The sequence below is a fragment of the Schistocerca serialis genome, chromosome 3 (genome assembly GCF_023864345.2).
Source record: "Schistocerca serialis cubense isolate TAMUIC-IGC-003099 chromosome 3, iqSchSeri2.2, whole genome shotgun sequence".
Classification (NCBI taxonomy): Eukaryota; Metazoa; Arthropoda; class Insecta; order Orthoptera; family Acrididae; genus Schistocerca; species Schistocerca serialis.
Window position 1 is genome coordinate 228,649,399 of NC_064640.1, and position 16,330 is coordinate 228,665,728.

Below are 16,330 nucleotides of genomic sequence, written 5' to 3' on the forward strand. Positions count from 1 at the left end.
TGTCCCTATCAAGGCTATTCCCTGCACCAGGTCTAATTTGGTGCATAGCTTTGTGTATGTAATTAATTTCCTAATTTATTTTGACCATTCCTAGTTAATATCTTATGTTATGGAGTGAAATCAGTAATTGTTTCAGGACTTAAATTCTATTGTTTACTTATAAACAAAAATAAAATCTGTAATAATTATAAACATTTGGAAGAAGAACTACTAGAATCCTTTAAGTATTTACTTGGCTCTATTCGAAAACATGTTAGCAAAGCCAGCCCTTATTTAATTCCAAAATAATTATCAGATTGGTCAAAAGCATTGTTTGCATAACTAGATCTGCTAATTTCAATATTTAAACAAATAATTTGGCCTAATCTTTGTGGTAGAGAGAACTGTTAAAAAGGAGGAATTTTTCGATCTATTCATATAATTGAATGAGTTATGTTTTAATTGTAATTTCTGTTACTTAAAACATCAAAAAAGTATAGTCTCAGTGCCTATTTACTGTGAGGATTTATAAAGGCCCTATTTTTGGTCCTGAGACAGTCCGTCCATGGCCAATTTTCAGAGGGAAATTATGTACTGCTTCAAGTAACAACAATGCATCAATTTTAACAGTGGAATTAGTGTAACACAAATAGGCCGTGTGTTAAGGCAATGACAATGTCTGTTCAAGTTATTTGAGAAATAGTGTCACACAAACCTTATTCTTCTGCAAGAACTGTGAACTGTGTGGTTAGGTTTATACTGCTCATAGATGTTCAACAGCAAACTATCATAGCAGTATGCTGATGTTTGCCTGCAACCTATTAATGAGGCTTATCAAAATTTACCAATAGTGAGCTATGTAATGTTGGGGGTTGTGGACAGTGACAGTAAAGAACTGTGAAACACAACTGTGCAACTGTTAGCTACATTAATTGCAGTAGTCAGTGGGCATAATTTGACTTGGCATTCAATATGTCCACTTCAACCATGTGATCCCTGGATTCCACATCATTCTGAGCTGCAGGAGGCCATCTCCATTAAGGGCGTTATTGGTGATTTTTATTTCAGTGACTTATTTAATTACACAGTCCCAAAAGCCATTAGTGTGAGCCACAACAGTGGTTTCATCGAATTTGATCAGGCGACCGTTTTCTAAAGCATGTTCAGCTAAAGTCGATTTCTCAAGGTAGTGTATGCGATAAAGCCTCTTGTTCTTCTGTCTGCATTGTTCTACCATTCATACCAATTTCCAACATATGACTGGCCGCACTCGCAAGCCATCTTGTAGACCCGAGGTATTCTGCGACCTACCCCATCTCTAACTGGTCTCAGGACTTCCGAATATTTATCAGAGACCTGAAGATCAATTTGATTTTATGTCTTTTCAGTAGGTGGCTTGTCTTGCTCAACATGGACCCACAGAATGGCAAGAAGACATGTTTCTTTTCCTACTTTTTGTCAGTGGTCTTATTGTGATTCTCACTTGAAAGCACTCCATTTATTTGATGAATGTTGTAACCGTAGTTCCTGAAGACCATACTGTCACCCTCATTAAGATGAAGATGGTCAGTCTGGTTGATAAAATCATTAGACCACAGAGCTGTGGTCAAAACGCACAATAACCGTGAAAGAGTGGTTTGGTGTGGGGCGGTAGAGGGGTGACGTGGACCGCGGTGGCCATCGTAGGGTTGTGGACCACTCTGGCTGCGGCAGGGATGGAGCCTCTCCGTCGTTTCTAGGCCCCCGGTTAACATACAATACAATACAATACAATACAATACAAAACAACACAATGATGATCATTTATGAGTCACTGCAAGCTTAATATCAGTAACATGTATTGTCTTAATACAACTGGCCAGAGCCAATAGTTTTTCTTATTGCACAAAAAAAGTATTTCATTCTCCTCCATCTATTTTTCTCCTTTTCACATCAAAACTAAGAATATTCCTGTTACTGTCAACTGGAGATACTATAAACACATTTTTTGTGTGTTCTTGATTTTATAAAGTGTGGTCAGTTATGTTGTTGTTGTTGTGGTCTTCAGTCCTGAGACCGCTTTGATTCAGCTCTCCATGCTACTCTAACCTGTGCAAGCTTCTCCATCTCCCAGTACCTACTGCAGGCTACGTCCATCTGATTCCGATTAGTGTATTCATCTCTTGGTCTCCCTCTACGATTTTTACCCTCCACGCTGCCCTCCAATACTAAATTGGTTATCCCTCGATGTCTCAGAACATGTCCTACCAACCGATCCCTTCTTCTAGTCAAGTTGTGACACAAACTCCTCTTCTCCCCAATCATATTCAATACCTCCTCATTAGTTGTGTGATCTAACCATCTAATCTTCAGCATTCTTCTGTAGCACCACATTTCGAAAGCTTCTATTCTCTTCTTGTTTAAACTGTTTATCATCCATGTTTCACTTCCATACGTGGCTACACTCCATACAAATACTTTCAGAAACGACTTACTGACACTTAAATCTATACTCGATGTTACCAAATTTCTCTTCTTCAGAAACGCTTTCCTTGCAATTGACGGTGTACATTTTATATCCTCTCTCCTTCGAGCATCATTAGTTATTTTGCTCCCCAAATAGCAAAACCCCTTTACTGCTTTAAGTGTCTCATTTCCTAATCTAATACCCTCAGCATCACCCGACTTAATTTGACGACATTCCATTATCCTCGTTTTTCTTTTGTTGATGTTCATCTTATATCCTCCCTTCAAGACACTGTCCATTCCGTTCCACTGCTCTTCCAAGTCCTTTGCTGTCTCTGACAGAATTACAATGTCATCTGCGAACCTTAAAGTTTTTATTTCTTCTCCATGGATTTTAATACCTATTCCAAATTTTTCTTTTGTTTCCTTTACTGCTTGCTCACCTCACCAAAAGTCTTGTTCCTCCTGCCACCGAACTTCACTAATTCCCACTATATCTAACTTTAACCTATCCATTTCCCTTTTTAAATTTTCTAATCTACCAGCCTGATTAAGGGATCTGACATTCCATACTCCGATCTGTACATTGCCAGCTTTGTTTCTCCTCATAACAATGTCCTCCTGATTAGTCCCCGCCCAGAGATCCGAATGGGGAACTATTTTACCTCCGGAATATTTTACCCAAGAGGATGCCATCATCATTAACCATACAGTAAAGCTGCATGCCCTCAGGAAAAATTGTGGCTGTAGTTTCCCCTTGCTTTCAACCGTTCGCAGTACCAGCACAGCGAGGCTGTTTTGGTTAGTGTTACAAGGCCAGATCAGTCAATCATCCAGACTGTTGCCCCTGCAACTACTGAAAAGGCTGCTGCCTTTCTTCAGGAACCATACATTTGTCTGGCCTCTCAACAGATACCCCTCCGTTGTGGTTGCACCTACGGTACGGCTATCTGTATCGCTGAGGCACGCGAGCCTCCCCACCAACGGCAAGGACTATGGTTCAAAGGGGGAGGTGGTTGGTTATATAATTGATATAAATGGGTTTCTGTATATCATTCAGGTTCTTAAGGGCAATTGTAGCCTCAAAATGAATGGAAATCGTGTTTATGACATGTTTTAACTACATTGTGTGTAAAGTTACGCCATTCAAAGAGTACATGCATATTCAAATGCAGAGATATGTAAACAGGCAGAATATGGCGCTGCAGTCGGCAATGCCTATATAAGACAACAAGTGTCTGGTGCAGTTGTTAGATCGGTTACTGCTGGTACAATGGCAGGTTATCAATATTTAAGTGAGTTTGCACGTGGTGTTATAGTCGGTGCACAAGGGATGGGACATAGCATCTCCGAGGCAGCGATGAAGTGGGGATTTTCCCATATGACCATTTCACGAGTGTACAGTGAATATCAGGAATCCAGTAAAACTTCAAATCTCTGACATCGCAGCAGCTGGAAAAAGACCTGCAAGAACGGGACCAACGACAACTGAAGAGAATAGTGCAGCGTGACAGAAGTGCAACCCTTTCACAAATTGCTGCAGATTTCAATGCTGGGCCATCAATAAGTGTCAGTGTGTGAACCATTCAATGAAACATCATCAACATAGTCTTTTGGAGCCGAAGGCCCACTCGTGTACCCTTAATGACTGCACGACATGAAGCTTTACACCTCACCTGTGATCATCAACACTGACATTGGACTGTTGATGACTGGAAACAAGCGGATGGATGTGTAAGGGTATGGAGACAACCTCATTAATTCATGGACCCTTCATGTCAGCTGAGGACTGTTCAAGCTGGTGGAGGCTCTGTAATAGTGTGGCGCGTGTGCGGTTGGGAGTGCTATGGGGCCCTTGATATGTCTAGAGATGACTGTGATAGGTGACACATACATAAGCATCCTGTCTGATCACCTGTATCCATTATTCATGTCCACTGTGCATTCCAACAGATTTGGGCAATTCCAGCAGGACAACTCGACACCGCATACATCCAGAATTGCTATAGAGTGGCTCCAGGAACATTCTTTTGACTTTAAACACTTCCACTGGCCATCAAACTCCCCAGACATGAACATTATTGAGCATATCTGGGATGCCTTGCAACGTGCTGTGCAGAAGAGATTCCACCCTCTCATACTCTTATGGATTTATGGACAGCCCTGAAGCATTCATGGTGTCAGTTCCCTCCAGCACTACTTCTGACATTAGTCGGGTTCATGCCACATCATGTTGTGGCACTTCTGCATGCTTGCGGGGGCCCTACACAATATTAGGCAGGTGTACCAGTTTTTTGGCTCTTCAGTGTACTTTGCAAGATATTTGGCAGTATTGCCTTATAATGGATAACTTTACACATGTCTGGAAATTTTAAATGGAAAGAAAACAGAAATCTGAAGTGGCATGACACTTTTCATAGCTTTATTGACTTGTTGGAACCTATTACAAGGATAAATGCAATATGGCAAGTCATTTCAATTTTAAGTTTTTATTATGTAAATTGAAAATAATGTTTCTGCTGTGTCTGAAGCACGAGTTTCTCACCTTCACTTTTATAGTATTTCTATAGCAGGATGAGGCACTACTAACCTTGATTTCACTTCAATAAAGACTGGATACATACATAAAAAATTGCAGGTGTTTTTTGAACTAAAAAGATCATCTTTGTAATACCACAGGTTCATCAAGTAGCCCCTAGTTATTGATTTTGGAGATATCTCCAACATCAGGCCATACAAATGTCTATGTTGAGTCACCTGTCATCTTCACGAACTTAACTTGAATCTCATCATAAGATAGCACTTGTCCAATAATTTCCTCAGTATCCTTATTTTCTGCTTTTGTTTGCAGTCATCGTAAAGTTACCCCCACCCAAGCAAAAGTCACACACCTTTGCTTGTTTTCAGCTTGCTAGTAAAATGTCTCCACTAAAAAAGTGTTTCACCTACTGTTCCACATAACTATGACATGGCAATGACAGTTTCTAAGCAATGTAAAAATACGTAAAGATACTCACATCCAATTAACTGCATTTATCATCCTGCATCATGATGTATGAACAACACTGTCATGATTTTTCAATCCAGTAAAGTTCACCATGTCTTATCTAAGCAGCCATTTTACTCAGAATTTCCAAAACAGGCCATGGGCGGCACCCCACAGAACTTAATGGGAAGTGTGTAAAGTAACCCAGGTTGCATAATTTAACCCAGTTTATGGTACATCAAATTCAGTCGTTATCTTAAAACCATTGCAGAGTATACCCTTGTACGTTTCATCCTCTCAGAAACTAAACTCTGCTTATATTCTGCTAAACACAAAAATAGTTTTATACATAATCACTATTATGAATTTGAATATTTTATTTCCATGCATTCAAAAGACAGCAGTAGATTTTAAGCAACTTTCTTCTTCTCTGAATTTCTAATTCCTCTGAAGCACACATAAATTTGATAATTACTGAAGATTTTTGTACCCAAATGTACAAAAAACTTTGGACAAAAACAGAAGGCATTCAGCCTGATCCATCTATTTGCCATGCTTTCTGTCAAACTACAGCAAGCTGTAGTCTCAAAATAAAATGGCACAAAACCTACAGCACAGCTCCCTGTCTAGCACTGCTGCAATTGCATTCTCACAATGAGTGGCTTTTGGATATTAGCGAGATCATGAAAACCAATCCTCTGCAACAGTTAACATGTTCATCTGATGATTAGATTATAGTGTATGTTTTAGAGTTCAGTTGCTACATCATATTTCAAAAGAAAATATAAAACTGACAAGAATATTTAGAACATACAGAGTGAATATCGAACACACACAGAGACTGGCAATAGCAAGAAAAACTTTCCTGAAAAGCAAGATGATGTTAACAACATATACAAATTTAAGTGTTAGGGAGCCTTTTATGAATGTATTCATTTGGAGTGTGGTGTCATGTAGAAGTGAAATGAAGAAAATAAATGGTAAAGAGAATATAAGCTTATTTGGTGCTACAGAAAAATCCTGAAGATTAAATGTATAGATTGGATAAGTAACAAGGAGGTACTGAATGGAATTAGACATCAAAGAGCTTAACATCAAAACTTGCCTAACAGAAGAAAGAGATTGATTAGACATATCCTGAGGCATCAAAGAATAGTTTAATTTGGCCTAGAGGAACGTGTCAGGGGTAAAAATTGCAGGAGGAAATCAATGTTAAATACAGTAGGCAGGTTTAAATTGATGTAGGGTGCAGTAGTTATGCAGGTAGTAAAAAGTTTATACAGGAAAACAAGTCAGTCTTCAGACTGATGAATTCAACAATTACAATAAGCACTCTGTATTACTCGGCAAAGTGAATCAGTTACCTGGCTGTAATGGGAACTACTTGGCGATGTGACTTGTTACAGTAACGTTCCAGTCCATCTCAGAGTGTGAGCACAAAAAGGGACTGCAGAAAATACCTTTGTGGAAAGCCATGACTACTTGCTATTAACATCGTTAATATTACAGGCAATGAAAACAAGGAAAGTGTGATAGTGCTGACACAGAAGGTGATAAAAGATGCATTCAGTTAGGGAATGGTGTGCAAATTACAGAAGGAGGGATATGATGCCAAGTGGAGTAGGACATCAAGTATGTGCTCCAGAACAGAATTAGAGAAATGCATACAATAAATATTTCATTGGTGATCTAAATAAATTGCTGCAATATTATGGCCATGGAAGGAAATACAATCTTTGCAGAAATTTCACAGCTGTTGTTTCACTGTATTAGCCTTCCCTACTAGAAAAGAAACTCTAAGAAAAACTGTTCCATCTATGGGATTTGATTTTAGAAGTTGCTAGAATGAATGAGTCATGAACATACTGGCAAAAAAGCCTATGATATCAGACTTTTAAAAAAAAATTATAAAATGAAGCATTAGCATAAAGTGACCAATGGTTTACTTAGATGAGTCATGGATCCATACACACTACACTGTGAAAAATATTGCAAAGTGGCAATGTGTGAACAGTGTCATTGGACAACAGTGGCAGAGAGCGTTTCATTGTTGTGACTGCAGAGTTTTATTTTTTGTTCACATTTCCTCTGTGACAACAGGAAAACTTCAGACTATCATGTAGAAATGGCAAAAAAAAAATACAAATCTGTAGAGACAAAGAAAACCAAACTTTCACATTAATTATGGAGCAACAAACACTTTCTCTTTATTCAATTGGTAAACTCTTGCAAAAAATGCCCCTTCTTACTGCTGTCATGCCATCTAGACCTAAATCCTACAGAACTATTATGAAATCTTGCAAAGATAATCATGATACATCACACATCTTACTCTCTAACCTGAAAAACTTAACAGCTCATGCTTCTGCTGCTAATAAATAAATGTTGTTTGTCATCTAGCTTGGTGCATACCTTTTGATGTAACACTACTTTGGTGATTTCTGCATCAATTTTTCTGGTTATAGTTGGCATTACAAGGCTAAGTGGGTTTCCTTCCAAACCTTTCCACCTACGAAAAATTTGAGATGGTCACTGGGAATCAAACACAGGACCTTGACATTACTGCCCGCATCTCGTGGTCGTGCGGTAGCATTCTCGCTTGCCACGCCCGGGTTCCCGGGTTCGATTCCCGACGGGGTCAGGGACTTTCTCTGCCTCGTGATGGCTGGGTGTTGTGTGCTGTCCTTAGGTTAGTTAGGTTTAAGTAGTTCTAAGTTCTAGGGGACTGATGACCATAGATGTTAAGTCCCATAGTGCTCAGAGCCATTTGAACCATTTGAACCTTGGCATTACTAGCCACAAATGCTAACCACTAGACCACAATGTCACTTTGCTTATGTGGCTGTGACACTAGCTGCTGTGTCCTTAGAAGACTTGAAAGTATACGTATCATGCCAAAAAAGTGTGTGATGATGAGTGGAGGAGACACACTTTGATGGCCAAGGAACTGAAAATATAAATAAAATCACTCAGCACAGAGTCAAACAAAAAGTCAGCATTGTCATCCTTCAGTGAAACAGCAGCAAAGAATCAACAGATACACACGTAGAAAATAGCGATGTCACTGGGGAAGATAGTTTTCCAGATATTGCCCTTCTTACTGCTGCCCACTGTGAGCAGCCAAGGTGAGATATACTATGTGTCCCAATTCCGGTCTTATTCTAAATGGGTACTTCATTTAGATGTGAGTATAGACATTTAGCGTGTGACAGCACTCCTCTTGTAACAGTACTGGAAGGTACACCATTACTACCTCCCCTCCTTGCTTATAGGGCATGAACACAGGGGCACCGGCACCCTGGCCAGATAATTGGATTGCTTTGCTGGGTAAAACTTCAGCTAAGGGAATTAAAATACACTCATCTATGGAATCTAAAGGAAGTTCTAGACATTACAGGGATAATAAAGAAGAAAATTGTAGAAAATAAAGTAACTTTTGCATCTGTTGCCTAAAGATGCTTCTACTAGAATAAAGAAATTTTTCTTGCTGTTCTGAGTTAATGCATACACAAAACATGACACTTTGCCGTCACTTGTTCCTACCAACACACAATTCTCATTTAACAAAGAATTAAATACTGCTCTTGGTTGGTGTCACAACGTAGTTGTCAGTCTCACACATTGCAATTCTTGACTGAATTACTCTGCCCATATTCAGTATGTTCTGGTATAAGATTAGGGATCATGATAGTGAGTTATGGTGACACATGACAAAAACAAAATTCAAGCTTACTTTGAAACTGGTCACACCAGGAAGAACGTTTTCCTCTGGAACTTCAACTTCATCTAAGAAAATCATTCCTGTAGCAGATGCCCGAAGTGAGAATTTGCCTTCTATTTTGGGTGTTGCCAATCCTTTAGCTCCATTCCTTTCCACAATGAATCCTCGTAACTTGCCATCTTCACATTTTGCCCAAATAATTAAAATATCTGCAACTGGGGCATTGCTTATCCTGAACAGACAATAAGTTACATAAACATAGATGCAGTATTACAAGTACACTTTTCAAATCAAAAGAAACCAACACAATGGAAACTCATCATAGATAGTATTAAGGAACAAGCATATGACAATATGATGTGTCTGAAATACCCAAATATAGCTACAGGTATGTACTATTATGCATGCTCACTCGGTTAGCTGTGCGGTCTAACGCACTGCTTTCCAGGTAGGAGGCATGCCGGTCCCCGGCACAAATCCATGCAATGGATTAGTGTCGAGGTCCGGTGTGCCAGCAAGTCTGTGGATGGTTTTTAAGGCGGTTTTCCATCTGCCTTGGCAAATGTGGGCTGGTTCCACTTATTCTGCCTCAGTTACACTATGTCAACGATTGCTTCACAAACACTTTCTCCACGTACGCATACACCATCATTATTCTACCATGCAAACATTGGGGTTACACTCGTCTGGTGTGATATGTTCCTGGGGGAGGGGAGGTGTCCACTGGGGGCTGAACCGCGCAATAACCCTTGGTTCGGTGTGGGGCGGCGGTGGGGTGAGTGGACTGCTGTAACCTGTTGTGGGATTGTGTACCACTGTGGGCTATGGCAGGGACGAAGCCTCTCCATCATTTCTAGGTCCTCAGTTTCATACAATACAATATTATTATGCATGATTATTAACATAGAAAAGCACCAGTGTAGGATTTTTATAACATAAGAAATGATATTATTATTATTATTATTATTATTATTATTATTATTATTAACCTTTATTTGTCTATGATACCTTTACAGCCTTGAACATTGTAATTACTGCACACTTACAATGATGATATCATGTCGTACATATAAGGAATACATAAGCTAAAATAGAAGCACATTAGATGCCATTATATAAACATTCAACGCCACTAATACACTGCAACATTCAAAAGTAATACTACTGATAGTGGAGTTCAGAAATGTCTGAGTGGATATAAAAGTCTTTTAATTAACAGCTGTTTCAACTTGCTCTTAAAGAAATTTCCACAGAGCTGCTTTACATTATTTGGCAACCTATTATAAAATGCAAGTGGACTTTCATTTGTAGCACTTTTGTTACTCAGTATCATAATAACAACACCTTATAAGACCTTAGTTTCTCCCAGTGTATAGAATGTCGTCACCCAGCTGCATTCCCCTAAGTTATTGCATTAATAAAATCTCTATTCATTATGCTTATTGCATCATTCTCTTTTACAAATATAATTGTCATAAGCATATACCTTTATTGTATAGTCAATAAATTATACTTAATATAGTCCCACATGACTAGTGTTTGCTTACAGTAGTAATAACCATAACTAGTATCTTCTGAAGCCTGAATATTTTATCCATGTAGACTGTGGGTGCTCCACCCCAAATTTCAGTCTCGTGTTGTAAATGAGAAGGGATTAATCCATAGAGCATTTGTTTAATAATAGGAGGAGTTATATATTTTTCAGGTGTTTTAGTAACCAAATATTTCAGCTAGTCTCTTTACAGATGTAGCTGACAGACTCTTTTCATGTAAGACACTCATCAATAACAATGTCTAAAAATTTATGTTTATTGGATGTTTCAACTGTAGACAGTGATTCAATATTTATATACACTTGAGACTGGTTGCAATTGAGCACCAACTTTATCACAACAGTCTTGGCCTTATTCGGTATAAGTTTATTCATGATCAGATGTTCCATGATTAGTTCAAAGTTGTCTTTATTGTTTTGGAATGCTATCTGCTCATTGCGGCTGAGGATAATAAATGCTGTATCAGCAGCATAGTTCACTAGCTTTAAGTTTTATGATCTAAGAATACTTCCCTGGGAACTCCAAAGTTGAGAGTCTTGTATACTGATTTTACTGTGGGGCATTCTTACTTCCATTCTTATAAGATAGTTTAGCATACTGTCTCCCATCTCAGAGATAACTTATGAATTTTAGTGATACTGCTATTATACCGCTAATTTGGATAAAAGTACTGTATGATTTATAGAACCAAATGCCTTATGCAAACCTAGAATTAATACTTGCAACACTTAATACAGTGAAAAACCATACTTCAACATAATTGTTTCTTTTGTATCTGCACAGGCACGACAATGTTGCAAAACATAGCCATCAGCACAAATGTCACTAATCTAGCCAACTGTGGGCACTCAACCCGGGAGCCTGGAAGCTGGACCGCAGAAGAGGATAAACTCAATGTGCAAGTTGATCTATGGGGGAACAGGGAGTCCAAACACCATGTAGAGACACAAGGAGAAAAGCACAAAATGCAACCAGCATGAATTACCAAACAAATAACATGTGGAAACAAGAGCATGCTGCAATGTGGAAGTCAGGTCAGTGTTAGTCGATCACTCCATAGGAACTCACTGGCCCAACCTATCGTCCCTGGCAAGTAAACACCTGAGTCAGCAGTTCTGCCCATATGACACTCCGCACATGACGTCCATGATAGCTTCTGCACTACTCTACCACAGAACCCACTGCAGTTCATCTGTGTCCATACATTTGTCTGCTGGTGGGGATACCAAAATTTCAATTGAGCAACACATTATTGGCTAGTTCTACAGCCCTGAAAGTTCTCCTTGGTACCCAAGCCACAAAACATAATATCTTTATTTATACCAATGCAATGTTCTTCTACATGCACATTGATACAGGTATTTCAACGATTGGTGGTCCATTAAAGATTCCCTTACCTGAAATGAAGTTCAGTACATTTCTATCATCTGTTCTATGCAAATAATTGAGGTTCAAAAAATTTTGAACTCAGGTCTACATTATTCATGTAATGTCCTGACAAACTGACAATTATTCTGGTATATGTTTCAAGTTTCCTGTTGTTGTTGTTGTTGTTGTCTTCAGTCCTGAGACTGGTTTGATGCAGCTCCCCATGCTACTCTATCCTGTGCAAGCTTCTTCATCTCCCAGTACTTACTGAAACCTACATCCTTCTGAATTTGCTTAGTGTATTCATCTCTTGGTCTCCCTCTACGATTTTTACACGCCACGCTGCCCTCCAATGCTAAATTTGTGAACCCTTGATGCCTCAGAACATGTCCTACCAACCGATCCCTTCTTCTAGTCAAGTTGTGACACAAACTCCTCTTCTCCCCAATTCTATTCAATACCTCCTCATTAGTTATGTGATCTACCCATCTAATCTTCAGCATTCTTCTGTAGCATCACATTTCAAAAGCTTCTATTCTCTTCTTGTCCAAACTATTTACCGTCCATGTTTCACTTCCATACATGGCTACACTCCATACAAATACTTTCATAAACGACTTCCTGACACTTAAATCTATACTTGATGTTAACAAATTTCTCTTCTTCAGAAACGCTTTCCTTGCCATTGCCATTCTACATTTTATATCCTCCCTACTTCGACCATCATCAGTTATTTTGCTCCCCAAATAGCAAAACTCCTTTACTACTTTAAGTGTCTCATTTTCTAATCTAATTCCCTCAGCATCACCCGACTTAATTCGACTACATTCCATTATCCTCATTTAGCTTTTGTTGATGTTCATCTTATATCCTCCTTTCAAGACACTGTCCATTCCGTTCAACTACTCTTCCAAGCCCTTTGCTGTCTCTGACAGAATTACAATGTCATCGGCGAACCTCAACGTGGGCTACAACCCCGTCTCACTCCCTTCCCAACCACTGCTTCCCTTTCATGCCCCTCGACTCTTATAACTGCCATCTACTTTCTGTACAAATTGTAAATACCCTTTCGCTCCCTGTATTTTACCCCTGCCACCTTTAGAATTTGAAAGAGAGTATTCCAGTCAACATTGTCAAAAACTTTCTCTAAGTCTACAAATGCTAGAAATGTAGGTTTGCCTTTCCTTAATCTGTTTTCTAAGATAAGTAGTAGGGTCAGTATTGCCTCACGTGTTCCAACATTTCTGCGGAATCCAAACTGATCTTCGCCGAGGTCGGCTTCTACCAGTTTTTCCATTCGTCTGTAAAGAATTTGCGTTAATATTTTGCACTTGTGACTTATTAAACTGATAGTTCGGTAATTTTCACATCTGTCAACACCTGCTTTCTTTGGGATTGGAATTATTATATTCTTCTTTAAGTTTGAGGGTATTTCGCCTGTCTCATACATCTTGCTCACCAGATGGTAGAGTTTTGTCAGGACTGGCTCTCCCAAGGCTGTCAGTAGTTCCAATGGAATGTTGTCTACTCCCGGGGCCTTGTTTCGACTCAGGTCTTTCAGTGTTCTGTCAAACTCTTCACACAGTATCGTATCTCCCATTTCATCTTCATCTACATCCTCTTCCATTTCCATAATATTGTCCTCAAGTACATCCCCCTTGTATAGACCCTCTATATTCTCCTTCCACCTTTCTGCTTTCCCTTCTTTGCTTAGAACTGGGTTTCCATCTGAGCTCTTGATATTCATACAAGTGGCTCTCTTTTCTCCAAAGGTCTCTTTAATTTTCCTGTAGGCAGTATCTATCTTACCCCTAGTGAGATAAGCCTCTACATCCTTACATTTGTCCTCTAGCCATCCCTGCTTAGCCATTTTGCACTTCCTGTTGATCTCATTTTTGAGACGTTTGTATTCCTTTTTGCCTGCTTCATTTACTGCATTTTTATATTTTCTCCTTTCATCAATTACATTCAATATTTCTTCTGTTACCTAAGGATTTCTACTAGCACTCGTCTTTTTACCTACTTGATCCTCTGCTGCCTTCACTACTTCATTCCTCAGAGCTACCCATTCTTCTTCTACTGTATTTCTTTCCCCCATTCCTGTCAATTGTTCCATTATGCTCTCCCTGAAACTCTGTACAACCTCTGGTTTAGTCAGTTTATCCAGGTCCCATCTCCTTAAGTTCCCACCTTTTTGCAGTTTCATCAGTTTTAATCTACAGTTCATAACCAGTAGATTGTGGTCACAGTCGACATCTGCCCCTGGAAATGTCTTACAATTTAAAACCTGGTTCCTAAATCTCTGTCTTACCATTATATAATCTATCTGATACCTTCTAGTATCTCCAGGATTCTTCCATATATACAGCCTTCTTTTATGATTCTTGAACCAAGTGTTAGCTATGATTAAGTTATGCTCTGTGCAAAATTCTACCAGATGGCTTCCTCTTTCATTTCTCTCCCCCAATCCGTATTCACCCACTATGTTTCCTTCTCTCCCTTTTCCTACTCTCGAATTCCAGTCACCCATGAGTATTAAATTTTCGTCTCCCTTCATTACCTGAATAATTTCTTTTATCTCATCATACGTTTCATCAATTTCTTCATCATCTGCAGAGCTAGTTGGCATATAAGCTTGTACAATTGTTGTAGGCATGGGCTTCGTGTCTATCTTGTCCACAATAATGCGTTCACTATGTTGTTTGTAGTAGCTTACCCGAACTCCTATTTTTTTATTCATTATTAAACCTACTCCTGCATTACCCCTATTTGATTTAGTATTTATAACCCTGTATTCACCTGACCAAAAGTCTTGTTCCTCCTGCCACCGAACTTCACTAATTCCCACTATATCTAACTTCAACCTATCCACTTCCCTTTTTAAATTTTCTAACCTACCTGCCCGATTAAGGGATCTGACATTCCATGCTCCGATCCGTAGAACGCCAGTTTTCTTTCTCCTGATAACGACATCCTCTTGAGTAGTCCCCGCCCAGAGATCCGAATGGGGGACTGTTTTACCTCCGGAATGTTTTACCCAAGAGGACGCCATCATCATTTAACCATACAGTAAAGCTGCATGCCCTTGGGAAAAATTACGGCTGTAGTTTCCCCTTGCTTTCAGCCGTTCGCAGTACCAGCACAGCAAGGCCGTTTTGGTTAGTGGTGCAAGGCCAGATCAGTCAATCATCCAGACTGTTGCCCCTGCAACTACTGAAAAGGCTGCTGCCCCTCTTCAGGAACCACACATTTGTCTGGCCTCTCAACAGATACCCCTCCGTTGTGGTTGAACCTATGGTATGGCCATCTGTATCGCTGAGGCACGCAAGCCTCCCCACCAACGGCAAGGTCCATGGTTCCTGTTAATAAGCCATAATTCTTTCATAAGGTACAATGTATTCCCTTCCACAGAGAAGATGCAAGCAATAAGAACTGAAATAGACCAGCAATAACTTCAGCATGGACAACACCAACACCATCAACTACGTCAGTAACAACTAAAGAAACAGGAGAGCCAATAAAAAAGTTTGTAATAATGCAGTCACCAACAGTCTTAGGAGATACAAGCTTTAGTGTCCCTACTACCATGTATGGACTTGTCTTCCCACATTTGTCTTATTCAGTTCATATATGGGGAAATGCACAAGCTGGCTACCTAAAAAGAATATTCACAATTCAGAAAAGGGCAGTGAGATGCATTGCAAAAATACCACCAAGACAGACCTGTAGGCAAGCTTTTGTACACTATAATATTATGACAGTATATTCACTGTATATATACCAAAGCATAATGGTGGTAAGGTCAAGTGATAAACACCTCCTAAATAAAGATGTACACAAACACAGTACAAGAGGAAATGAAAATTACTACATGATAAACAGAAATCTAAAACTGTCTATGACTGCCCCAGAAGAAGCAGGCAAAAGGTTTTTTAATAAACTCCCCAAAATCATTAAAAAAGAAACAGATCTAAAATGTTTTAAAAATCATTTGAAACTATATCTCACAGAGAAATGTATATACAGTTTGAGTGAATACTAAGATGGTGTTTAAATATATCATTACTGAAATGTACCTGTAAAAATTATCATTTCTGTATGTTTTTTTGATTTGTGTGTACGTATAATGTGAAATATGTAAAACCTTTGTATGATTATGGACTATTTCTGTTTAATCATTTGTTTCATTTATATATATATTGAAATCAAGTTTGATGTTAAAAGGCTATTGTATGACACACCCAATACTCTCAGCTGGATTTTCAGCTGGAGTCCATG

General features: G+C 39.1%; 1 protein-coding gene across 5 annotated transcripts in view; it reads right to left on the minus strand.

Moving 5' to 3' along the window:
- Positions 1–16,330, minus strand: part of LOC126469964 (glutaryl-CoA dehydrogenase, mitochondrial-like) — a 925,249-nt gene that overhangs the window by 414,235 nt on the left and 494,684 nt on the right. The window contains exon 6 of one of the 5 annotated variants that reach the window (XM_050097389.1): positions 9,144–9,363. The exons of the other annotated variants lie outside the window; for them this stretch is intronic. Within the exon in view, the coding sequence (XP_049953346.1) occupies positions 9,144–9,363 (220 nt within the window). The remainder of the gene's footprint in view (positions 1–9,143; positions 9,364–16,330) is intronic. 5 annotated transcript variants of the gene reach the window in all.